At 45.8% G+C, this 25,663-nt stretch overlaps 1 protein-coding gene across 1 annotated transcript in view; it reads right to left on the bottom strand.

Annotated features, from left to right (window-relative positions):
• Nucleotides 1-25,663, bottom strand: part of NDC1 (NDC1 transmembrane nucleoporin) — a 168,252-nt gene that overhangs the window by 107,308 nt on the left and 35,281 nt on the right. Inside the window, exons 7-9 of the mRNA XM_069232644.1 lie at nucleotides 21,933-21,984; nucleotides 16,759-16,891; nucleotides 5,535-5,627 (exon numbers count right to left, since the gene is read on the bottom strand). Coding sequence (XP_069088745.1) covers nucleotides 5,535-5,627; nucleotides 16,759-16,891; nucleotides 21,933-21,984 — 278 coding nt within the window. The remainder of the gene's footprint in view (nucleotides 1-5,534; nucleotides 5,628-16,758; nucleotides 16,892-21,932; nucleotides 21,985-25,663) is intronic.

Here is a 25,663-nt window from a genome sequence, read left to right as displayed (position 1 = left end):
GGATTCCCTGTTTGGGTCAGTTGGACAGTTGGGCTGGTTGCACCTCACACTAGACAGTGACACAAAGGGAGCTGGGGTGTAGTCTGCATTTCCTGATGAGCCTTCTGTGCTAGGAGGAAAGGGAGGAGAGGTCACCCACACCTGAAAGGGCTGTGCCTGTCCTTCCACAATGCAGTCTCCAACCCCCTGGTGAGTGTCTGGGGCCTGGCCTGGGCAAGGCAGGATTTCACATTCAAGAGAGACATTGCTTTGAAGTAGGCCTACTTCAAAGGAGAAATTGGGTATAAGAAGGGCACCCAAAACCACAGACTTTAGAACACTTCTAGAAACCAAGAGGAACCTCTGCCTGGAGAAGAGCTGAGGAAGAAGAGCTGGCCTGCCTGTGACTGTGCTTTGTGGAGCTATCCTACAGCTGCTGCTTCTGTCAGAGTAAGAGGGCAAAGACTGGACTTTGTGTGCCTTCCATTTCGTGAAGATCTCCAAGGGCTTGCCTCCTGTTGTTTGAAGACTCAGGGACAGCAAAGACTTCTCTTTGCCAGCAACTGGAGTCTCTGGAGAGACTCCTACTCGCCCTGTGGTGCCCATCCAGTTCCTGGGACCCTGAAAGGAGAAGCTGGCAGCCTAAGAGGGAGAAATCCACGCACAGAAAGCCGTGCAGGGAAAAGATTGACGTGACTACGATCTGCGGGTGGGAAATCGACGCCTCGCCTGCTTTGCGGCTGAAAATCAACGCTAGTCTGTAACGCCACTGAAGAATCGACGCACGGAACTGGAGAAAAGACGCGCAGCATCGCTGACGGAGGCTGGGAGATTGCAACCCTCGCTGCGTGGTTTTTGGATCATCGCGCGGCTGAATTTCCGATGCAAACACCACTTGGCGTGTAAAAACAACACAAGGCCAGCCCGGACCAGAGAGTGCTGACCGGATTGACGCCTGCGGAGAGAAGAAAGGACGCACCCGACCCGACGAAAGGAGAAACAATGCAAGGTCTCGCGTTGAGTAAAATCGACGCATCGCAAGCCCTTTTTGACGCACACTCGCCCGTGTGGGGTTATTTTTGACACACCCAAAGTACATTTTCACACTAACAGTGTTAGTTTAAAACTACATAAAGACTCTTCTTGCTTTTAAAATTGATAACCTGGCTTGTGTATTGTGGATTTTTGACGTTTTGGTCTTGGTTTGTTTAGGTAAATATTCTCTATTTTTCTAAACCTGCGTTGTGTCATTTTGTAGTGTTTTCATTATGTTACTGTGTGTGTTGGTACAAATACTTCACACCTAGCACTCTGAAGTTAAGCCTACTGCTCGTGCCAAGCTACCAAGGGGGTAAGCAGGGGCTGGCTGAGGGTGATTCTCTTTTACCCTGGCTAGAGTGAGGGTCCTTGCTTGGACAGGGGGTAACCTGACTACCAACCAAAGACCCCATTTCTAACATAAACCAACATAACAATAGTGAGGAGGACCAAGCTGTCCTTCTCCTTGTCATTATCAGACTGGGGAAACATTTTGCATACTCTGAACTGCGTCCATATAAGGTCACCAGCCTCTGATAGTACCAGCATCAAGACTTATGTCCAAGATTAGACTATAGTTGCACCTTTTTGATCTCATAGCATGACACAGGCCTGGAGCAAGCAGAGGATCAGATACCCACGCTGAGATCAGGTCCTGGGCCGGTAAATCAACATGAGCACTGAAGGGACTGCTGTGGACCAGCACTGGATTGGGCCCATAACCCATGGGGATCATATGGAGCCATGGGAGGGCCAGCCAGCAGAAGTGCAACTGTACCTCCCCTGTCCCCCATAAATTTGTGAAGGCCGAAGATGTATTAGGAGGAGTCAAAATAGTCTGACAAAGCTGCAGCACAGGCTCATCGAAGGCAGCAATTTTCAGGGGAATCAATGATGGCAGGGGAAGGTTGGGGATGTTGGGACCAACTTCTGGACTGGTTTGAAGTCAGAAGACGCTTGTGGGTTAAGACCCAATTACACCATCACACCTTTTTACCTAAATGGTCCCAGGATGTAGTTGTGTCCCGCTTGGCCTTCCTGTGCTCATAGTATGCCTTTGACTTACTGGAAGACTTTCAGCAGGAACAGGACTCTCTTGAATGAATCACAAATGGGCCTGCAACTTGGAGTGGGATCTATTTTTTGCAACAGGTCGATCTCTCTCCTCAGTATGAAATTCTGGCCATGATCCTGGCTGGCAGACTGGTGGGGGTTATTCGGTCACTGGTACATGAAGAACAAACTTGTTTCATTCCTGTGAAATGCACCTCACACTGCCTTCGAAGGCTCCACGAGAAGGGCAAAGGGAGATCAAGGAGCCCTCTGCATTGGCATTTCTACACTTCAAGAAGGCCTTCGATTCAGTCCACTGGGACTTCATGTTCCAAGTCTTTCATAGGATGAACTTTGGCCCCCACTTCATACTCATGGTTTGCTTTCTGGGCCAGGGTCAACAGTGCCCTCATCCCCCTTCCCTATCGAGTGGGGAACCAGACAGCGGTGCCCCCTGTCCCACTGCTGTTCGAATGGATGTGCAGAGATGCCAGTCTTTAGAGCCTGAACTGGAGGAGGTTGGTTGAAAACTGCATATCCCTATATACATAAGGGATGCTATTGTTTCTGAGCCACCCAGAGGAGACTAGTCCCAGAATACTTTCGTTCCGGAGACTCTACGCATGGTCACTGGCTTGGTGGTCAACTGCGCCAAGTCGGTTCTGGTCCCCTGCAAGGGACGGATCACCCTGTAGAGGCATTTGTCCCAACTGCAGGTACGCTGGGCCACTTTCAAATACTTAGACATACTTATTTCCCTGCACCATCAGCAGGATTGGAGCCTCGATATACACCCACTCCAAGAGAAAACAGACAGGGCCTTGAAAAGATGGGCTTCCCTACTACTCTCATCCCTGGGAAAAATATCCCTTTACAAAATGGTGGCACTGCCCAGGTGGCTGAACATGTTACAAAACTACCTGTATGAGATCCCAGTCACAACGCTTCAAAGACCGCAGTCTTCCTATGAGTCTTATATCTGGAGAGGCAAGCAAGCTTGTAACACTTTTGACAAAAATCATACACAACCCATATAATGGTGGGATGGGTGCAACCACATTACCTACTACCAATGCTCACCTCACGGCCATCCATCTGGGAACAGGAGGGAGCCAACCTACCACTTACGTTAGAGGTCCTTCAATACAAGGGACCATTGCACCTACCAGAGGTGACAAAAACAACGCTACACGTTTAGGGCACTACCGTGAGACACATTAAATGGCATTAGAGGCCTACCAGGGAGACTTCACTATGGTTGAGTCACTGGCTTTCCAACACAGGTAGAATGAGCAACTTCTGGAATTGTGACTGCATTGGCATCTCCAAACTCTGTGATGTATGGGCCCGAAGCACATTGAAATCCTTTGCCGAACTTAAAACTGAAGACAAGCTACACACTTCACAGTTTTGCTGGTACCTGCAGCTGTGTAGTTTCCTAGAACAACTAAGCCATGGCCCAAGTGCTATAGAGGATCACATGTCCCTAAAGGCCAGGTTAACCTTAGAACCATTGGGGAAACTGGGCACTCGCAATCTATACCAAGCCATTATACTTAACGGATCTGATCCTACGGTCTCACTGAGAGCTAGACGGCAGGAGGACAATTTAGACAACAACTGGAGAGACTTGAGAGCTATTGTAAAGCTCGCATGAGGCTTTTCATCTCTGCACGACTGCAGTTGATCACCTTTATTACGTGCATAGGACATACCTTATGCCAGACAGACTATGGAAAATGGGGCATAGTCCCACTCTGGTAGGCACCAGGTAAGATCAAGAACAGGGTACTTTTCTGCACATGGTCTGGTCCTGTGATCCAAAAGGCACTGGTGCAGAGTCAAGTGTGCCCAGCAGGCGGTGCTGGGAGGTCTGGCCGAGCCACAGCCAAAGGTTGCCCTCCTTAGCATATTGGATACAGGGGTGGTCCTAGATACAACAGCACCTTTGTGGGCTTTGCCTGTATTTTGGACAAAAGACAATGTGCCCAGTTAGCTGTCTGGGGAGCCCCCTTCTCTGGGCAAATGGCGGAGCGGTATGGACGTTTTACCATGACAGCAGGTATATGAGGCATGTATTAAAAATGATCTTGGGTTCCTGGCAGACCTCGTCTGGTATAGGCTTGATAATGACAACTAAACTACTCTGGGCAGGGGAGTGGGAGGTGGTTCATCAAACTTTGTTAAGGAAGATAAGATGGGTCTGGGACCAATTACAGTTGGATTTTTATTTGTTGCCAAGTATAACTATCTCATATGACTCTACTTTGCTTACCAATGCTCTTACTTGCTGTGCTTCAACCCACCTGAGTGTAGGCCTACTGTTCTCAATGGCGTGGAATGTATTACTAAAGGAAACAAACAGTTGTTTTTTAAAAAGAAAATGGGCCCATTAGAATAGAACATGCCTCCCCACAGAAAACACAAGTCTTCCACTGAACTGACTTTCCAGGCATTCTAACATCATTGCAGAGGTGATCACAGTGTTAAAGGTGAACAGGACCGGGAAAAGATCGCTTCCATCACAGGCTCTCAAAGACTTGGCAGAAACGCTGTGCTAAACTGTTCTTCATAGGAAACTGGTTTGCACCCCTTGATGTGATTCACTACACAGTCTAGTTCATAGATTGTAATGCCACTCAAATCTCAAGTGCACCAATGATTCAACTATATAAAATGGACTACAGTGAGGATAGTACAAGTGAGGCTAAATAATGGTCTTCCACAAATTAGTGATGCACTCTTATTAGATGGTTGGGGGGGAGGGGGGAATGCATTCGTTAGAAACTATATGAGAGATTTTCAAAGTTGAGGCTATCTCAAAATTCACACTTTCTTCAAAGGCAAGCAGTTTTCAATGAGAAATATTAGTTTAGCTCCAATGTCCCAGGACTTATTTTGAGCAGTGTTTTGCCAAAAGAAACCTCACCTAGGAAACTATCTGCTTCTAATGACTACGGCAAAGTCAGGCTCTTACAGTTAATTAAAAGGCAAGAATAAGCAGTCTCCAATTTCAGATAGACCAGTGAAATCTTTAAAAAGATTCTTGAATGGAGTAACATGCCCACTTTCAGACAGTTTGAAAACTCCAACTGGACAACAAAAAGGTACATGAGGATTTTCTTTTTTTAACACAAAGTTTATTATGGCGTGTGGCCTTTACACCAGGCCTGAAGTAAGAAGGCTATGTGTGAGCTCGGTTGGACAGCCATCATGTTTGAAGATGCAAAATACATGCACTGCACTAACATGAGATGGTACAAGTAGGCATGTGCCTTTAATTACAGTGTCCAATATTTAACAAAGACAAAAATTCTGAATGTACCAGTTGAAAATTTCATTGGATGCCTTTAAGTATCTAGTAAAATACATGGCGCATGGCCAAAAATAAACATGGCAGTAATCAGTTGGTTAAAAAGGACTACAATGAAAATGTGTGCAAAGAAACACAAATAATCAAATACCTTCACAATGGGAGGAGGGTTATTGCTTAAAACTACAGGAAGACATCTGTCTGTTTCTTCGACAAAGGTTGGCTGAACTGGAAAGGTGTAAGCCTGAAAAAGTAACAAACTGATTAATTCCAATATAGCATTTGCATGACTATAACATAGGAAAATTATTTTATCTTTCCCCTTAGGTTTTTGTTATTAGGAGAACCAAAGTCAGATGACAGGTATAGTTAATTGTTACTGCATGAGGCTGGCCATGGCAACCTATACAAAATTACAATGACAAATTGTAACTATATTTTTAAGTAATCATAATCCATTTAATCAGACTGATCTTTGTTATGCATCACCTTCAGAGATCCCTCCCAGTTCAGATCCTTCTGATCTCCCAGCCTCACCACTATCTCCAACTCCCACCTGTACATTATAGCTCATTGTGCTTCACCCCTTTCCCTATCACAACCTTGTCGGACTGACCCCGTGGTCATCTCTACCCTTCCTGCTTTACCCTTGTCCAATCTTGGCAGTCTGCTGGCCCCCCCCTGCAGACCACTTTTGTACATACCCAATGTTCACACCTTTCAGTTTTCCCTCTGGTCCTTCTATGTCGAAGCCCTGTGGTCTTCACTTTTACCATGATGGTGCATGCTTCTCCCAGCTGTACTGGGAGCAACCACTGATTTGTGCTTCCTCTCCTACCAACCACTCTGATCAGTTACCAATTCCATCCCTCCCCACAGTCTCCTCTTCCAATCCACATGCAGTTTCCCATTGCAATGTCCCCCAATTCCCCCATCCACTGTCCTTCATTATACTTTTTCCCCCTTACACTTATAGGTCTCACTCATGTAGCTTAATTTCCAGCTGACGTCATGACCATTACAACGGGGCACCACAAGCACCAGCTGTTGAAGTCCCACTGGTTCTTCTGGTCATGATGTGGTCACACACAGGTTAATACTCCAGTGATGATGCAGCCACACACAACAGATTTGCTGGTCAAGGCACAGATTATCTTGACTCTCAAACACAGTCCCAACTGGGCCACAGCAGTCATGGTCTCAGTCTTCACAGTTCCAACCTGGAACCGCATTATAGAGACTGTAGGTTCACAGTCACTGGGCTCTTCTTCTGGGTGCTCCACAGACACCAGGGACATCCTGCATCTTACTCCTCCTGAATAGTCACAAGGCTAGTAGGCTCCTTCCCTCTCCCACTAAGCAGGCAGGAATGTAAGCATGTCACAATAGGGATACAGGCTCTCTAGCACCTAGTCATACCCAGGTGATTGTCTCATATCCCCCCTGCCCCCAAGACCTCCCTTCTCATTCCAGACTCCTCCAAAACCACCTCTGGGAAGCTGGGTGTCAGCCAGACACCAACCCTGGCTGGACAGCAGCCCTCCGAGTACTCTCCAGAGGATTCCCTAACTTGACCATAGAGGACTTTGAACAAGAGGGTTAGTGAGGTCCTACATTCACACAGCCAAATCAGACAAGAGATGTGTATCCACGGTCTGCATCGTCCGATCGGGTTTGGGGTGGTTCTCTTTTGAAGTGTCCTTTCCAGGCAGCTATTCAGACACAGGCTTCTCACAAAATGGAAGTGCCCAGCCTGGAGCATTCACATTAGAGGCACAAAAAGATGTGAGGGTTCTGCACCTGACTGTTATTAGCTAACAAAAAGCTTTAATACAGGAGATAAAAGGCCGGCCCTCACTTAGAAGTTCCTTTCACCTAGCACAAGAGTCATAAATCCGAACCCTCACCCGCTGCAGTCTACCAAATGGCAGTATTCAAAAGACTAATCAGCTACTCCTTACCAAGCAACGGGCTCAACAGAATTTCTGTCACCATTCCTCTAACTTCATTGCCTAGGTCTCTTCCTTCCAACTTCAATAACGTCAGCAATACACTTCCACTATATGGGGGAAAAGTCACCTCCATTGTGTATAAAGGGTAGGCCACAGGTATCAAAAACTGATCTCTTAACTCTTACTCACTCACACCACGCATGTACCAAGCAGGCTACACACAAACACACACCATACACTTGAAATGTTAGGTAAGCACAAAGAAGTCAAACTTTACATGAGAGGATCAGTAGTCTTCCCCTCCATTCCAGTTGCAGATTAAAAGGTCTAGTCACAATTTTGAATTCACTAAGCACAGTATGCAGTTGCCACAACTGCTCTACGTACTAAACCCACAACAGGGATAATCAAAGTCCAAGTACACCATCCACATCCATAGAGGAAAGTATAGGACCAATGTGAGCATTTTGAACCTGCCTTTTTGCAGGAATACAGTCCGGAACAGGAGGCTCAAGAGAGGCCTGAGGCACCAATCCTTTCTTAGGACAAGGAAGTAGCTGGAAAAACAATCCCGGACGTTGTGTCTGTATACCGTATCGTCCCTGCAGCACCCAATGAGAGCAATAGGTGTACTGATGTGTCTGAAATTTGTTCTGTATGGGAGGGATAATGGGTGAGGAGGAAAGAAAAGGTGAGGAGTAGCCTTTTTGAACACTTTGCAAGACTCCCCTCTGTCAGATTAGATGGACTGCCAACTATTGGTTGGGCCTGTATGCCGGAGACAAACTTAAAGTGGTTAACTGGCTGCTGTAGCAGGCGAACAGGAGTTGGAGGACTTGTGCCAGTGCTGGCCCACACACGGGCACTTCCGTGCCAGCAGCCCCAAACGTTCTGAGCTTTCTGCTGCAACACCAGTTGGGAATACAGTCTCTGCCTATACACCAGCCCTGCAGCATAGCCGCTGAATTTCCAGAACTGGTGAGGAAAAGGTTTTCCAGTGGTCAATCTCTCCAAGGAACTCACAGTAGTTCTGCTGTCGTTAAAGTGTTGCAAAGCAGAGTCCTACTTCTCTCCTTAAATGTGAGAACCATCAAAGCGCATATGCATGAGCAATGCCTTTACATTAGTGAGGAACCTGCGGAACCCATCGCAGCATAGCTACAAAGGACAATGCTGATACCAACTGCCCTGCCAAGGAAATCTGTGGTATTCAAACAAGCATGAATGACATACTTACCTGCATCCTGTCATCCATGGACTGTCTGGGCTGTTAGATCTTCAAAGACTGCCAGCAAGATATCTTTGGCCAGGTCCCAAAGGGCATGTGTGTATATGCCTAATAGACAGGCTGCATTAGCAAAGAGGGGTACCAGGCTTCTTTGGATTCTCCAGCCAGAAATGAATTAGGGTTCATCTTAATGGTGGAAGTCTAGACAGTGAGACTTTCCGGAACAAGACGCTTAGTGCGAAAACCTGGATCACTGGGCCCCAGTCGCCTGCATGTAGCCACCTGCTGGCTGGCAGCAGTCCAGAACCTACTTTCAACCAGATAGCCATCAAAATATCTGGGAGGAAGTCATTGAACGAGCAACAGGGCTCAGATGTCGCAGGCCCAGGCAGCTATATTTCTGTCAGAATATTTGTCTTAATACCAATGGAGAGCAGCTGTAATGCAAGTACAGTGGCTGCCCTGCAAACCACTACCGGTAATGAGGAACTTTCTTCCATTTGCTGTCCATCTGGTAAGTCCAGCTATGCCTCAGGAGAGGGATCAAGCATACAAGCATTTGATAAATCAAGAAATAAGGCATCATCACTATAATGATGGAGGAGAAATACCATCCCCCACCCAAACACCCCCCATCCTGCCATCAATACCATGGTGAGCACCCTGTTCAGACACAGGATCAAAATAAGACCCAAAAATATAATGCAGACTCTGCTGATACCCGTGATGCAGGAGAAGCACAGGGTTAGGGACAGGCTACATGACAACTGGCTGTGCTTTAGTATTTTGATATTGCAACACCAGTTTACGTTGCAGTGTGTCCAGGATCCAACATGGGCATCATCATCATCACCACACCATCCACCGGTACTGGTGGGGTCGGCATCAGTGGAGGGAAGATGGGAAGATTAGAAGATTCCTTGGCTGGAGTGGAAGTCTGTATCCGAGGCAGTACAGGCCCTGAGAGGTCAGACTATGACAGAGAGGGAGACCCTCTCTCACTCCCCCCTTCCCTCCCCCCCCCCCCCCCCCCAGCACCACCACCACCACCACCACCAAAAACTCACGGTAAACCGATTGAAGGTCCACTGAAAATTCGAAGCATGAGTCATGACCTCTTTGAAGGCCTCAACCTGCTGCAGGCTCAACAACCACCAAGGAAACTCTAGGCAGATCAGGACCAACTAAAGAATAGTTTCCGTGGCCAGAGACATCAATGGAATATTATTTACATCATGACACTCCCGTACCTTTCATCTAGAGCCAGAGTGGCAGGATAAGTTTGAGATCAAATTCATTTTCTTATGCTTGCTCTTGGACTTTGACTTAGCTGAGAATTTCAAGTGGAAAGTGGAGGAGTCACAGGAATGGCATTATGTCTGGCACGAATATGGGCACCACATCTTGCATTCAGCAAGAAAACTTCGCCTCAAGGTCTCAAATCAATAAGGGAGCACTCATCACACAATTTGGAGTTATCTGGAGCCCAAGCAGCGAAGACACACCTTTTGCAGGTCCATGACAGACATCTGCTTCTTACAGTGTTGGAAAGGAATAGTTATTATTGTAGTCAGTAGGGAGATTGTCCCCTAACATATTAAAGGAAAGTTTTGGAGTTGTAGGAAGACAAACAAAATCGGGAGTGGAGCTCCGGATCCACGCTTGAAGGTGCAGGAAGAAAGAAAGTCGCATAAGCACGCAGGTGTATCACATTTTTTTTTTTTTTTTTTTAAATAGAATGCAGTTGATTAAAAAAAAACATATTGAAACTTGTCCTGCATTTCCCTGTCTGTCTTCGCATGTAGGAGACCTCGTGCAAAAATGAGAGCAAGGGGTAAGATCTGTTCTACCACAACCTCCCTGAGGAGCCAGAGCACCATTCGTCAATACATCCACTTAATGTAAAGGAAACATTTTATCACTACAAATGATACCCAATTTAAAGTAAGTTCAACATAATTTTGTATTAAGAGGATAAATCATAATTTAGTAAACGTTCACATGTTTGGACCGGCATTAACTCATATGCCCACTGCCACAGACAATATTATCAGGAGCAAGCTTTCGTGAAGATTTTCATCTGAAGTTAATGAATTATCAATTTGTTTTGTTACCTATCATTGACTTTATGCCATATCGGTCCAGTACACATACAATAAAAAGTTGCAGACTATGTGGGTATAAGCAAGTCTGTTTTCTATGTTCTATGTCTCTGCCCTACTCCTTTAAATGCTCACAAAACATGGAGATATGATCCTTTGGATTGCTTGGTACTTCATTCCTGCCAACAAGCTGGGATGGTTCTGAAAGTGGAGCTCAAAAGATGACTACGAGAATTATTAAGTATGTGTTCACTGCGAGGCGTGGCCACGCAAGATGGGCGGCAGGACGCGTACTTAAGGAGCTCTTGTCCGGCCTCACTTAACTTGCAATTTGTGGCACCTGTGTCCACCTGCTGCGAGGCGCTGTCTTACCCAAAAACAGGACATCCGTCTGTGTGGTAAGACAGCGGGAAGGCTCTGCACTGTGGTCCACTTCATCCTGCAACTTGGAGGTGGGAGAGCTGGTAGGCCTCGGAGAGGGGCCACGTTCCTGGTACCGAAGGAGTGGCTGCGGCAGAGAAGGCAGATTGAAGAGGGAATGGTTGCCCCGGGCAGGCACACAGGAGGACCCTGATCGGGCCTGGGATCCCTCAATGGGCCCCCTGCAGGGCGCTATTCAGCCCAAGCCCACTGCCACCAGGGAGTAAACTGCCTGCCAGAGAGAAAAACTGTCCAGCCGCGTGTTAGGCAGAGGGGGTGGCAGTGTGCCCTGTTGTGAGGTGGCTGGCCCTTGGGACCCACACAGTGGTAGTTGGCCCCGCTCTTTATCCCTTGGAGGGTTGGACATGGGCGGCGAGGAAGGCGGAAAGGGAGGGTGGGGTGGGTGCTTGTGTGCCCTGTTGCTGTGGGCCCGCATCTCCCTCCACACTACATGGTGACACCTTTGACTAGCAGGGGCATGGACCCCCCGAGGCCTGTGGAGGTCTGAAGAAGCTCGTGCCAGTGGAGCCCGCCCAGAGCCACTTTGTGGGGGTGGAACCTGGGGAGGGACAAGAGGCTCCTCTGCTAACCTCCTGTCTGCCTGCGGCTGGAGACGGATCTGGGAGGACTCACTGGCTGCCAACGGGGGCACAGCCATGAAAAAATGCTTGCCTGAATGACCTGGCTGGGGTCATTGTAACTCAACAAGAGGGGGGCCCGTGCTGAGAAGAACTAGGACAGCAGACTAGGAGCTGCACTAGTTTCTTGGACCCCTAACCTGGGGAGAAAGTTGTCACGTGCAAGCATTTGCCCAGGAGCTATCTGGGACGGGCTGGGGAGCTGCGTTGCTGAACAGGAGTAGCGGAGACCAGTAGCAAACCACAGGCAGGGTGTTGGGTCCTAGCGCCTGGAAGTGGTCCTTTGCTGGCCTCTGGAGAAGAGGACTTCGGTGAGTGGAGTCTGTGAAGGTGTTGACGATTGAGTGGTCTGCGACTTGGCCCGAGGGGTGAGCCATCCTAGCCAGTGCACTGGGGACTCCGGAGATGGGGGGGCCCTCTGTAGAAATGAAGCAGGCATTACTCTACATGGGCTCTCCTCATGAGGAAGTATAGGCAGTATGCCATCCCGGCTTTGGCATCCAAGTGCCACAGAGGCTAATGAGCACTTGCGGACAGACCTTCTGGCAGCAATCCAAGTTCCCAGGGTGGCCCTTGAAGGAAAATTAGCATTGGTGGTCAACCTTATTAGGGCACCTCTTCATAAGGAGTCAGATAAGGTGAAAGTAGAGGCAAACTAATACAGGTTGTGACCCTACGCCCGGGACATCTTGTTTGGGGTCAAGGGCAACAAGTTTTTATGTTTACTTTGTCCTTGGGACAAGTAGGCCCAACCCTCTGCAGCACAAACCCTTTGGCTGCCTGTTTACAGAGAGTGGAACTCTCTACAGTTGAGGTAATGTGTTTCCAAAAGACAATGCTGTTCGAACTTGTATTTATGGTTCATTATTTGAAAACCTTCATTATTAGGGTGAGTGCTGTAAATAAATGTTTTAAGGTCATACTTCACTACTGACGTTGGTTCCAGTACAAATAAAAAAAACGTGTATACACATGTTTGAAAAGTTTAGGCTAGGAGGCTAAGTATAATGCTCCCAGAATGCTCTCTGATTAGATGCAAATGAGGTGTCATTTAGTAAAATGTTTTGATGCATGCTAGTATTTCCCAAATCAGTGTAACCATTTTCAACACGATTATGGGAAGCATGAAAATAAACAAACACTGACAAAGCCAACTGATCTGACATATTTTTATAAGTCTTTTAGTTTCATCAATGCGTGTCTTGTTTTGACATGGCTTTTGTAACACTTTATTGTTGTGGGAGCTACCAGGCCCTCAACATTGTAACAAACACTGGCAAAAAAAAAACCAAACATTTTTGAACTCTAAAAGCACACGTTGCCACCAGTGGCATAACAAAGGCCCCGCAGCCGCCCTCCAGGGGGCCCCTTCTGCACAGCACCTGCCCTGAGTGAGTCTGGAGAGGGGGCTCCTTCATGTTCTTTGCAAAGGGGCACCCTCCAGTTTCGTTACGTCACTAATTGCCACTGTAGTTCCTGACACTGAACAAAACTACTTTGTGTGCCAATATGCTCCTTGTGGAAGAGAAGAATGCGATCACTCACAGTAAAGCCAGCCGAAAGAGAGAGAAATAGAAGTTTAATAAAAACAAAATGTCTTTAACACCAGACCTAATTAGGGACCAAGACCCACATGTAGGTAGCTTTTTGCATGTCGCAAACAGCGACTTTCGCTGTTTGCGACGTGCAAAAAGCACATTGCGATGCACAAACCCAGTTTTGCGATTCGGTAACCTGGTTACCGATTCGCAAAACGGTTTGCGACTCGCAATTAGGAAGGGGTGTTCCCTTCCTAATTGCGACTCGCAGTGCAATGTAGGATTGTTTTGCGAACGCGGGCGCAAACCAATCGCAGTTTGCACCCATTTCAAATGGGTGCTAACACTTTCACAAAAGGGAAGGGGTCCCCCTGGGACCCCTTCCCCATTGTGAATGTCACTGTAAACATTTTTTCAGAGCAGGCAGTGGTCCTGCGGACCACTGCCTGCTCTGAAAAAATGAAACGAAAACGTTTCATTTTTCGTTTTTGTAATGCATCTCGTTTTCCTTTAAGGAAAACGGGCTGCATTACAAAAAAAATAAAAAATAACTGCTTTATTGAAAAGCAGTCACAGACATGGTGGTCTGCTGTCTTCAGCAGGCCACCATCCCTGTGAGGCCGCCATTCGCAAGGGGGTCGCAAATTGCGACCCACCTCATGATTATTCATGAGGTGTGCATTTGCGAAGCCCTTGCGAATCACAGATTTTGTCAGGGACACCATCCTACATTCGGATTTGCGACTCGCAATTTGCGGGTCGCAAATCTGAACCTACCTACATGTGGCCCCAAATTGTTAAAGAAAGTCACAAAAGTGCACCCATGGTATATGTCGTACCCCTATAAAATATTTGTGAACTGTATTTTAGCATGGGTAAATACGCATGTGTAGATTTGCTCATGTGAAAATCTATTGACCATTTGCAAGTTCATTTTCCCTCCAGCCACTTGCTTCCCAACCCTGGAAGAAGTTCTAATTCTGCCATTGTCAGGAGTAAATGTCCAACCTTTCTTATTATGGGAAAATATTAGAGAGAAGCTGGTGAATATCTTTAAAACATGCAGGTTAGTAGGTTTGCAGACTGAAAGGCTTTCCAGCCCTGGAACTATTGCTTACTGCTTCCTCCAGCCCCAGTATGCAGATCTGCAGAAAGGTGGAAAAATAAGGAAATTGCTACAGTAGGGATTGAAACTGCAAGTATTCAAGCCCTACTATGGTAGTAGCCCTGGCATAATCAGAGAGGCTATTATGAGAGCTCTTACATAATAAGACTGCTGCCATAATTTGGCGCCACACTACATGGCACCAAAGGGACAAGTAGATCTTTTTACAGGACAAGTAGATTTGAGAAGCAACCTGTCCCGTGGACAAGTAGATATTTTAATAAATTCCACACCCCTGCTAGAGGCAAGGGTAGAAGACGCGGAGGGGAGGTCCGCCTAACAACATTTGTCTCCTGGGGTTCACGGACTGCACCAAGGGAAGATGCAATGGAGGACTCTGTGGAAAGTTGGATAAGCGATGTTGCACCCCATTCGAACACCCCCCCACCCGGTCGAACGCCCTCATCACCCTACCCCAAAGGCCTTGCACGCATCCCAAATTACAAGGGCAGAGACAGCATCCTCTGCTTTGCAACGGTGCTCAACTACAAAAATCATCGGATCTCAATATATTTCGACTATACTAATGAGGTCCAGGGGCTCAAAAAGGCTTTCTGGCAGTGAAGGCGAATCTACGTGCAATGGGCCTCTGTTATATGCTATTATACCTGGCCACGCTGAAGGTTCTTTTGGGGAGGTTGGGGGTGATTCACAGTGATGGTACAATGGACAAGGTTCCTCTTGATGCCGATGTGGGGGACCAGCGACGTTACCAAGTGAGGACCATCCTACTGCTTAATATTCAAGGGGACACTGCAGTACAGTATTATGGACATAACCCTACCCACGCAGGGTGTAACCTCTAATGTTCTATTTGTTGTCAATGCTTGACTCATTACCCAGTGCGGAGCACAGCCTTCAAACGTTCTGGGGGGCCTGATTCAATGGCAAGAGGGAAGGCACTTAATTACTCTATTCTACAAGGTTTTTTGTGCGAGGCCATATACGGCCTATAGGACCTGGGAAAGGAAACTGGGGGCACCCATTGCAGATTGGGCTTGTGCCTCCAATTTGGTACAGACCGTGTCCTGTAATCAATGTTTTAAATTGCTTCAGTGTAATTTCTTGCACCGTACCTACATGACTCCTAGTTGCCTGAACAGGATAGATGTAACCAGGACAGCCCGATGCAGGGAGTTGGGGGCTACCTTCATGGACTTAGCCAGGGAGTGTGAGGGGATTCAGGCTCTACGCTGCCACACTTTGTGATCATGCTCCTTCTTATTTGTTGTGCTCAGGAATCTGTACTGCCATATGAATGTTATGTGTTTTTTGTTTGTTCCTTTGAAAAATGGAAATAACGTTTTGTTTTTAAAACGTTTGCACGCACTGTCAAAAGTATCTATTGTCTGCAAATGACACAATATAACCTTACAGTCACAATTCTGGCAAATAAGGATATTTGTAGAAACTACAACTTAGGTAATTTTATTTAACATGCACTGTGACTAGCACTTATATTCTGTAATTAAGTGGTCTAGTATCATAAGGAAATGTTCCTGTTGTAGTTTATTTTATCTAACACATTTTTGGTTTTTAACAAACTTTGGGATGGAATTCAAAACTAGCTAATTTTATATAGCAGTTAAAAAAATAAAATAAAAAAATAAAAATAAAAAAAACTTTTGTAATGGTTTAATTGACTATGCAAACAGACTTTTCGTTCGTTCCAAGCATGTGCTGCAAGATTTCAGCCACTTCCTTGCATCCATCGGCCCCTGAATCTTTTCCTCTAACAGAATTTATTATTTGCCTTCTAGGCAAAATTTGTTATGTGTGCCGCAAATTTCCCATTCAGTCCTGATATTTAAACAAGTCCATTCTACAGGTGGAATTGGTGCCTCAAGCACTCCTCCAATAAGCATAAATGCCCTGCCCATTTTCCCACAGTCCTGGTGTGTGCTCAGATCTAGGTGACAGACTAGTCACCAGCACTACCTGGTACTGGAAGGGTCAGGGTGGTAACGATGGAACAGCCTTCACTAATACTATTTAAATTAAGAGAAGAGAGCAAGGTAAAGGAAACAAATCAGGCCATTATAAACAAGATAATAAAACGAAAGCATACACAAATAGAGTAAGAACAAACAGCTTGGTTTGGGAATAAGAGAAAAATGCAGTCCTTACTGAGAAGCACTTTAATGAAAGGAAAAGAATGCAGCTGTTGGTAGTGATGACGGGAGCAGGAGAGAACGTCCAATGTATACTAAAGTATTGTTGATTTAGTCAGCAAAGTAGGTTTGGGAAAATAAGGACTGGGAATGATTAAAAGGGAACTCAATATAAATGAACTGAATACAAAAAATCTAAGCTGATTTGTATGCGTACTAACCTCTGTTGTGTAGATCCTGAAGAGTACCCATGCAACATACCAACTGATCAGGATAAATACACCGCACAGCCATGTATGATACAATAAAGAAAAACTCAACAGGCCGCCAAGTGTGTCAAGTGGAGTTTGTTTGCTGGAAAAAAAAATATAAGATTAGGGATATAGGTCACAGGCAGACTATTTCACCCACAAAATATTTTACAAAGTGCTTCTTATGATGAACATTTTGAAGAAAAGCCAACACTGGTGCTATTGAAAATTAATAATTTAGTCCTACGCAGGCTCTTGCCAACCAAGGAAAAATAGTTTAGGAAATTAAACTATTTACTATTTGAAAAATGTGTGTATAAATCTAAAGAGAGCTTTATTAAAAAGCATACCCAGCTATATGGTGGTAATCTGCAGAATACGTAATAAAAGTATAACTCAAACGCTATGGTTCTACATAAATATAAGTTTAGAGATTTGCATTAGTAAGAAAATCTTCCGAGTCAGGGAGGATCCCTAAGTACATTACGCAGTAGAAAAATGGACCTACAAAAAATATGCCTCCATTTTGGACCAGAGGGTGGATATTGAATCCTTTCATTGCTGGGTGTATGTGTTACTGTGTAACACAGTATATACAGCCTTTTTCTATTACACTGCTCAAACTAGTTTATCGCTGGTCTCGTCATACAGCCATAAAACACTGTCTGCATACTTCGCCACTGGACTACAGCAGTAAAAAAAAAATTGAATTTATTCTTCTACATTGGCAGGAGCCATCATAGCTCTGATTTATATTGGCACCTACGTGGCCCTGAAGTCATCAAGCTATTTACAGCAATGCCTGACAAGCAGACGTCAATTCCTGCCCTTTTTTCCACACCCTTATGACCGACAAAAGTGGCAGCAATGCAGGGCAGAAAACTAACTTGGAACACTATTAAACAAGCATGACTGCTCCTCAAAACAGACGTTTGGGTGTATCCACGAGAAAAATCTCTATTGGGGGTAGGTAACATTATTTTGATGAATATGCCTACCTGCAGGCTTGTCACCTCTCAAAACCAGTGGAGGTGGGTCTGAGAAAACAATCAAACCAAATAGTTTTCCAACACAGATCTCACAATATGCAAATCTGTTCAGACTTCAGAGTCAGGGATTAATGCCTGGTGAAGATGTGGACTGAAGCCCATTTCGAAGCCCAGCACACTCACAACAGGGCACCACTGAATTATGCTGAAGTGGCCTTTTCCACAGGTGGAATTGGCCCAGATGCCTTCAGGTAGCTCCTTCTCAGCAAGTGCCTACCAGATTTTGATGCAGAGGACTATACACTAGGAAATTGTTCACTAAAACGCTTGCCCTTCTTGGACCAGCACAGTCCAGTAAGAGCTGGTCTTCAAGGGAATGTTGTTCAATCCTGTCAATGTAGAAGTGGAAAGCCCTGCAAGCATTCGGACAATGACTGTAGGATGCAGAGGGTGGGAGAACACTGGCAACGTAGTAAACGAGTTAAAGTGGAATTGTGAAACCACCTTCAGAAGGAAGCCTTTGCCCACAGTACTACCTTCTCTGGACGAGTGAAGTAAAAGTGGGTGCGCCCTGGGTGCGCCCACAGGGTCTACAGCTTACTAATGCGAGCTAAAGAGAATGGAATCAGAAAAGCGTTCTTATGTGTGAGGAGTCTTAAAGAACAACTTTGCATATGCATGAACAGCAAACCCATAAGAACACCTGATTCAGGTCCCAGTGAGCCAAAATAGCAGTTGAAAAAGGTAACATGTAAGAAAATCCTTTTAAGAAAAGTAATGGAACAGGTGACAAATAAGAAAAATGGATCGGGTTGATAAGAACATCTTACTAACTTTCGATATTGTCTTTTCTGGTAAAGACTGCAAATTCCTCACCTTGTGAATTTCCCTCAGGTGCCAGACTGAAGTCAGACACTTTTAATAACTATTCCTTTGCACAGCAATAGATGGAACTGTGCACCTCTGTGTTGGATCCATCCTGACAGATTCGACATAGGGGCCACTATGTGTGCACCACCTCCGCGCACTGAAGTCAGTTTCTATCTGATCTGTCTGTGATATCAGACACTGAGCACATAGAAACCAGAATAAGCCAGTTTGCAGAACTTTAGATTGGGGTTTAATGAACTGACAGTATGAGTCCTTAACACACAATGGGGAAGTGAGGAATCTTTGGTTGGAAAGAATCTCCACCAGGAGAGAGACTTTACTGAAGATAAGTAACTTTTTTCTGACAGACTGGAAACTGTAGATTCCTCATCTTGTGAATAGATACCAAAGCAGTACCTTCCCAGATAGAGGGGGGGTCTGTTCAATGGCTCAAACCAGGAAATCACAGAGGATAGATTGGGCAAAGTGCCCATCCTGCCGGATCTGGCTGTTCGTGCAACAGTGCTTTGTGAGGAAGGACACCCATGTAGCAGCCAGCATATGTTGAAGACGTACTCCAGAGCAATGGTAGCAGCCTTCGCTCTGCTGTGAGTGTGCTACCTTTTGAAGGGGGGTGGGTTTTTAGCTAGCCCATAGCAAATTTTAATATATAAAATCAATCCATTGTGAGGTGGTTCTCTTCTGAATAGATTTTCAATTTCTGTATTTAAGGGCTAGATATCACAGGGGTGGGGGGAGGGGAAGAATACCAGGCAACAAACTTCTGCCAGCGTCCTGCATATCCTTAAATGCAGGACCTGGCTCTGTTGCTGCAAAATCGGGTCCTGCCAAAAGGGCAGGCTTATATGAAGACGACTGTTTATGGTCAGAAGTGCCAAGTACTCCACTCTCCACACTAGCACATGGTTATGCTGGATCTTTTTCAGCTCTTTGGGAAGGAGAGGTAGTGCCAGAAAGGCATATAGGAGTTGTGAAACCCACTTAAACATGGAAGACGTTGCATAGGGCCATATAGCAATGTAAGTGAAATTCGGCAGAGTCAGTCTTGATCATTCAGCCACTTCCAGAGATGTAGCGCATCCTGGCTCCTACTCCACCCTGTTTGTTGCAATACCAACTGGCGGTTGTGTTGTCCGTGAGAACCTATATCCGTTCCGCTTCCATGGTTGGGAGGAACACCTTAAGAACCAAGCAAGTTGCTCACAACTGTAGTAGGTCGATGTGGAGCAGAGTTTCCACTGTACCATAGTCCTCTGAGCACCACCTCTCCCAGATGAACTCCCCAATCCAGCAGTGATGCATCAGCCACCACTGTCAGCTCTGGATGGGAGTAGTGAGAGGGCTCTGGCTGTAGGGCCACCTGCGTTCAAGCAGCCACCACATCAGGTCTTTCACATTGTCCTTCAACTCTTGGCTTGGCTCGGACAGGTCTCTCTGGTGCTGAGCCCACTGAGAATTCAGATACCACTGCACAGCACACATATGCCGCCTTGGTTGGTCCACAAAACAGGATGTAGAGGCCCAGAAGCTCACAGCCACTTTCACAGAGACCCAGGTCAAGGGATGAAACGTCAGAAATACAGCTCAACTGCCCTGGATTCCCTTCAGCGAGGAAAGGCCTGAAAGAGCACAGTGTCCAAGATGGCTCCCATAAAAGGGAGTTGTAGTGAAGGAGGCAGGTATTACTTTCACACATTGCTAGAAAAGCCCAACAATCATCTGGTGGTGATTTACGACTGCTTGAGGCAAGCTCACATTCATTAGCCAGTTGTGGAGATATAACAAGGGTTGATATTCTCAACCTCCCGCAGAAGGGCTGCATCACCTTAGTGAACATCCGAGATGCACTGGTGAGGCCAAAGGGGAGCATGGAGAACTGAATGTGCACTCTGGCCTACCCAAAATCATAGGTAGCGTCTGTGGGACTGTAGGATGGAATGCTGAAATAGGAGTCCTGCAATCCCAGTATCATTATTCAGTCTTCTGGATCCAGGGCAGACAAAACTATGGTCATGGTGAGCATTTTGGCACTGTCCTTCCGGAAGAAGCAGTTCAAAGAGCGAAGATCTAGACAAAGGCCTCTGCCATTCTTCGGCACCAGGAAATAGAGTAGTGACCAGTTCTGGTGTCTGGGTCCAGCACCGTTTTTATGGCTCCATTGGCCATGAGAGCTTTAACTTCCCCTCTCAGTATGGACAAGTGGGTCCTCTGGGAGTTAGTGCAGTGTGGGTGGCATATCCATGGGAGGAGACATGAAGGACATGGTGTAACTGTCTTCTTCAATCTTGAGCACCCATTGGTCGGATGTGATGCTTCTCCATCCAGGGAGGTGCAAAGTAATGCAGCCTCTCTCCGGGCGATTGTGTGCTACCGGGGTTGGCTTAAAGCAGTTATGCGGCAGGAGGTGGGGGCTGTGGTATAGGTAGCACGTTACCCCTGGTAGACCTTGATACCATCTGCTTGAGCCAGACTTCTACTTCAAAAGTAAACTGGGAAGCCTGTTGCTGGGGAGTAAGGTACTGGTGAGGTCTCTGCTTGTATCTTCTGACGAAGCCTCGAAAAGACCTAGTTTTTGGGGGGGAACTGCCAAACAGGCAGAGCTAGGCCTAGGGAGTGAGAAGTAGTTTTGTGCTCCTTAAATCTTTCTAAGGTAGAGTCTGTCTGTGTTCCAAACAGCCAACAGCAGATGAAGGGTATCTTCATTAAGGATTGGACAACACAAGAGAAGCCGATGGAGCGAATCGTAGTGTAGCACCAAAGCACCATGTGGTCCCAAATACCCTACACAGACAGCCTGTGGCTTGCAAGCCACAGCAAATGGAGTACTTTGCTGCATCAGCTCTTCCCCCAATGCCTGGGAATGTATGTTCTTGTGAAACAATATTGCTGTTAAACTGGCTTGAGTGTCAACTATGGAACTAATTTGTTTGTAGCAACGGAGCGGTTATGTTCTTGACTGTGTAATGTTATGTGACATTGATTTGTTTGCAACTGTTGTGCAGCAAATGCTCAATAAAAATGATTTACATTTTGTTATAAAGAAATCTAACCCCTTCTATCTGTAAATTTCAGCTACTGATTAGGTGATAATCAACCGACTGACGTAATTGCTCAAGTTGGAGGACTCCCACAGCTGTAAGCAGCCAAGAACACAAACAACAGTAATAAATCTACCTTCAATAGTGTCACATTACCTATCGTCAAGTTGAACTATGCCATCACAAAATTCTCAACTATTAATAAAAGGTAACTTAATCCACTTACTTGTGTTTCATAAGGTTCATTGTTGTTGCTATCCAAGCTCTCGGGATATAACCTGAAATAAAGGTTCATCAGTGTATACAGTGCTATCCAATTAGCCATACACAAAGCAAGCCAGCAATGCAATGCAGAGAAACACAAACACTTAATATCCTATTTTTAAACCAGCTTGCTACAAAGTCAATATGCAAATCACACAAGGTCCAACTATTCAGAAAGCATTTTGTGCTTTCAATTAAAAGCAAAGGAAGTAGCCCTTAACGCCACATATATTTGGATATTACCCCACACCCTACTTCCAACCTCAATAACATGGCTATTCAAATCATATCCAGATAAATCATGTCTTTTAGGCTGAAAAAAAGTGTTAAAAGTGGCACCAAAGTTTGCAGTTTCCTTTCAACCACTTTCAAGCATCATTACATATACACATTGGGGCAGTTTTTCAATAACTTGTGAAAAATGCAAAATTCATTAAAAAGATGTTTCCAGGTATGATGGACCCATAAGGCACAGCATCTAGAGCTCCGTTACCCTTGCTCGATGCTGGCAAAATTCAAGTGTAACTGTGCAGGAAGGCCTATTCATGCTGGAGATGGCACCGTGAGTTACAGCACAGGAGGAGAACAGCTGAGAACGGCGAAGGAGTTAGAGCATAGAGCTCATACCATGCCACAACTCAGCAAGCATGAAAATATACTGCTTGAAAGCAAACAACGCTTGACTTCACCGATGTGCCCGACCACAGCAGTCACATGGAAAGCCTGTAAAAAGCCTTTAAAAAAATTTTTAAAAAAAAGAATGGGGACTTCAGCACCTTCTTACAGCTGATGAGAAACAAGAAATAGACAGGACTCCCTTCTCCCTACAGTGAGATGACAGCTAAAACCAAGGAAGCTGCATATCAGCAAGGGTTGGAATTACAAGAGGCCGACTGCAGGGGTGTCCACTGTCCCTGTGGCCATTTGCCATCGCAGAGGAACCCCTAGTTGGCGCAGTTAGGAAGCACCCCTCATAAAAAGGGGAAATACCTAGGAGACCAGTCAATAGGTAGTTTCCCTATATACAGGGGAAAATTGTATACATGAGGGAGCCGGAGCCCAAACTATTAGTATCAGGGATATTACCAGGTTTGTGAGGATGTCAGGCTTAAAACTCAATTGGAAAAAGTCAGAGATACTCCATTTGACATGTAGGACCTGAGCTCAAGTAGCCACTTCAGTGGCAGGAAGTGTTGCGAAATCTAGGAATAAGGCTACATAGGAAAGTGGAGGTTATCAAAGAGAACAATGATACTGCAGTTTTAGAGACACGAGATAAGGTACCAAAATGTATAGGTCTCCCCATCTCCGGGAGAACATCTCTCATTAGATTAGTAGTCATTCCTGACTACTTCTCTTGCTTGTTAACATTCGGACCTCCTAAAAAGAAAAAAATGTTAAATCCACCTTCACACACTTGATCAGACTAATATCAGCTGGCAACTACGCCTGTGCTAGGGTGTTCTAACACTCTTGTATTGGGGAGCAGGTAACACCTAGCAAAAGGGGAGGGTGCATCCTGTGGTCCCTAATAACAATACTTGACCCGTCCACAACTTAGCCATACTTCTTGTATACACAGAGTGGCATGCCCAAGGAGATGGATATATAGATATATATCTCCACACACACACACACACACACACACACACAACTTCCCCCTCAGAATTAAGCCTCTGTTACCAAGTACAGCCGAGCAACAAGGGATGCTCGCAGCTTACTAAGAAGGGGGTTGATCACAATGCATGATTGCAAGTAGAACCCCTTGGGCACCTTCCACTCCACTGAACAATTAGACACTAGGTACAATTTTATATTGTATACATGCTACATACAGACTACAGGCATCTCCCCAAACAGCAGAGCCAGGATGATACATTTTAAATATCTACATATACCTGAGGATGGTGAAGTAGGTTGGCCTGATAAAAAACTACAAGATGTCACCAAATAGAGGGTAACTTTATACAGTTAGCATGGACATATCCCAGGATTCTGCTGTATTGGCACCAGATTCGTATATTATCAGAAGTGACTGTGGCCACACGTGCCTTACTAGGCTATCTAAGAGACATATCAGTCCCAGGGAGACGTTTCCCTGCTATAGTATTTTACTAGCTAAAAGGAGGGTCATTATCTGTTGGGAATGCAGACCTACCCCAGCATAATGGCTTACAGTCCCGGTGTACTACGCTAGCAGGTGACATCACTTCATATGGTTCGTGATGGGTTCAAGTGCAGATACAGTAAAAGTTCAGAGATTGAATGATGATTGCGCTTATGAGAAGATGTATAGCAAACTGATAGAACAGCACTGTATTTGAAACATTTTACATATGAAAAGATCATCAATTAAAATAAAAAAACATTTGGGAGAACCCTCCGAAAATAAGACCTAACCCCTTCTGTGCCACGGACGTAATGGTTACATCCTGCAGCACAGTGCTCGTGTGGCCAGGACGTAACCATTACGTCCTGGGCACAGAGCCCAGAGGGAGCGCTAGTGCTCCCTCTGTGTTCTTCCCTCCCACCCCCCAAAGGCAGGGATGGAAGGGGAAGCCCTTCCACCCCTGACAGCCTTCCCAACCCCCCATAACGTCAGCGCACGATCACAGAGGCCTCCTCCCATCGCGCTGGAAGCTCAGCTTCCAGCCCGATCAGAAGAGAAATGCTCAGCATTTCTCTTCCGATCACGTGTAGGAGGCCTGAGAGGCTTCAAAGGGAAGGAAAGGAATTTCCTTCCCTTTGAATTCTCTCTGAGCATTTTAGCAGCCAGATTGCTTTGCCACTAGACACCAGGGATTTATTTTATGTATGAAATTGGGCAAGGGTCGCTCCCCAGGGGGGCATTTTTTTTTTAAGGCCTTTTCTGGGGTTTAGTTTTATATTTGGGCCATGAGAGCTTGGCTTACTCTCAAAATCATCCCACCTGGAATGGTGAGGGCTGCACTTTATGGACTTTGGGACGCTGCCATGTAGAAAAATCCACAAGACCTAGACACATCTGAAAACTAAACATCTGGGTGATTCCAGGGTGGTGTGTTTCACATGCACCCGCACCATTTTTGTACCCACAATCCCCTGCAAACCACCAACTTTGCTGGAAATCACACATTTTTCCCACGTTTTTGTGATGGAACCTTCCGGAACCTGCAGGAATCCACAAAATTCCTAGCACCCAGCATGGTCTCATCTATACCGATAAAAATTCTGCTGCACTTGTCAGCCTAAAAATGTTTTTTTTATTGCAAACTGCCCTTTTGGACCCCCTTTGTTTCCCCCTCAATATCGACATGTTTTTGGCTCTTCCCTTTCAAAAGCACTTGGCCCACCTACACAAATGAGGTGGTATTTTTACCACGAGACTGAGGGGAACATTGGGTGGTATGAAATGTGTCCCAGTGTGGTGATCCCACAAAGAAATGTGGGAAAAATTAGATTTTTTAGCTAAATTTGAGGTTTGCTGAGGATTCTGGGTAAGAAAACATTGGGGGATCCATGCAAGTCACACCTCACTGGACTCCCTCGGGTGTCTAGTTTTCAGAAATGTCTGGGTTTGGTAGGTTTCCCTAGAAGGCTGCTGAGCCCATGACCAAAAATGCAGGTTTTTTGGGCCAAATTTTGAGGTTTGCAAAGGATTCTGGGTAACAGAACCTGGTCAGAGCCCCACAAGTCACCCCATCTTGGATTCCT

The sequence above is a fragment of the Pleurodeles waltl genome, chromosome 4_2, assembly GCF_031143425.1.
Source record: "Pleurodeles waltl isolate 20211129_DDA chromosome 4_2, aPleWal1.hap1.20221129, whole genome shotgun sequence".
Classification (NCBI taxonomy): domain Eukaryota; kingdom Metazoa; phylum Chordata; class Amphibia; order Caudata; family Salamandridae; genus Pleurodeles; species Pleurodeles waltl.
Note: the sequence above shows the minus strand (reverse complement) of the source record. Positions and strands in the feature narration are given on the sequence as shown.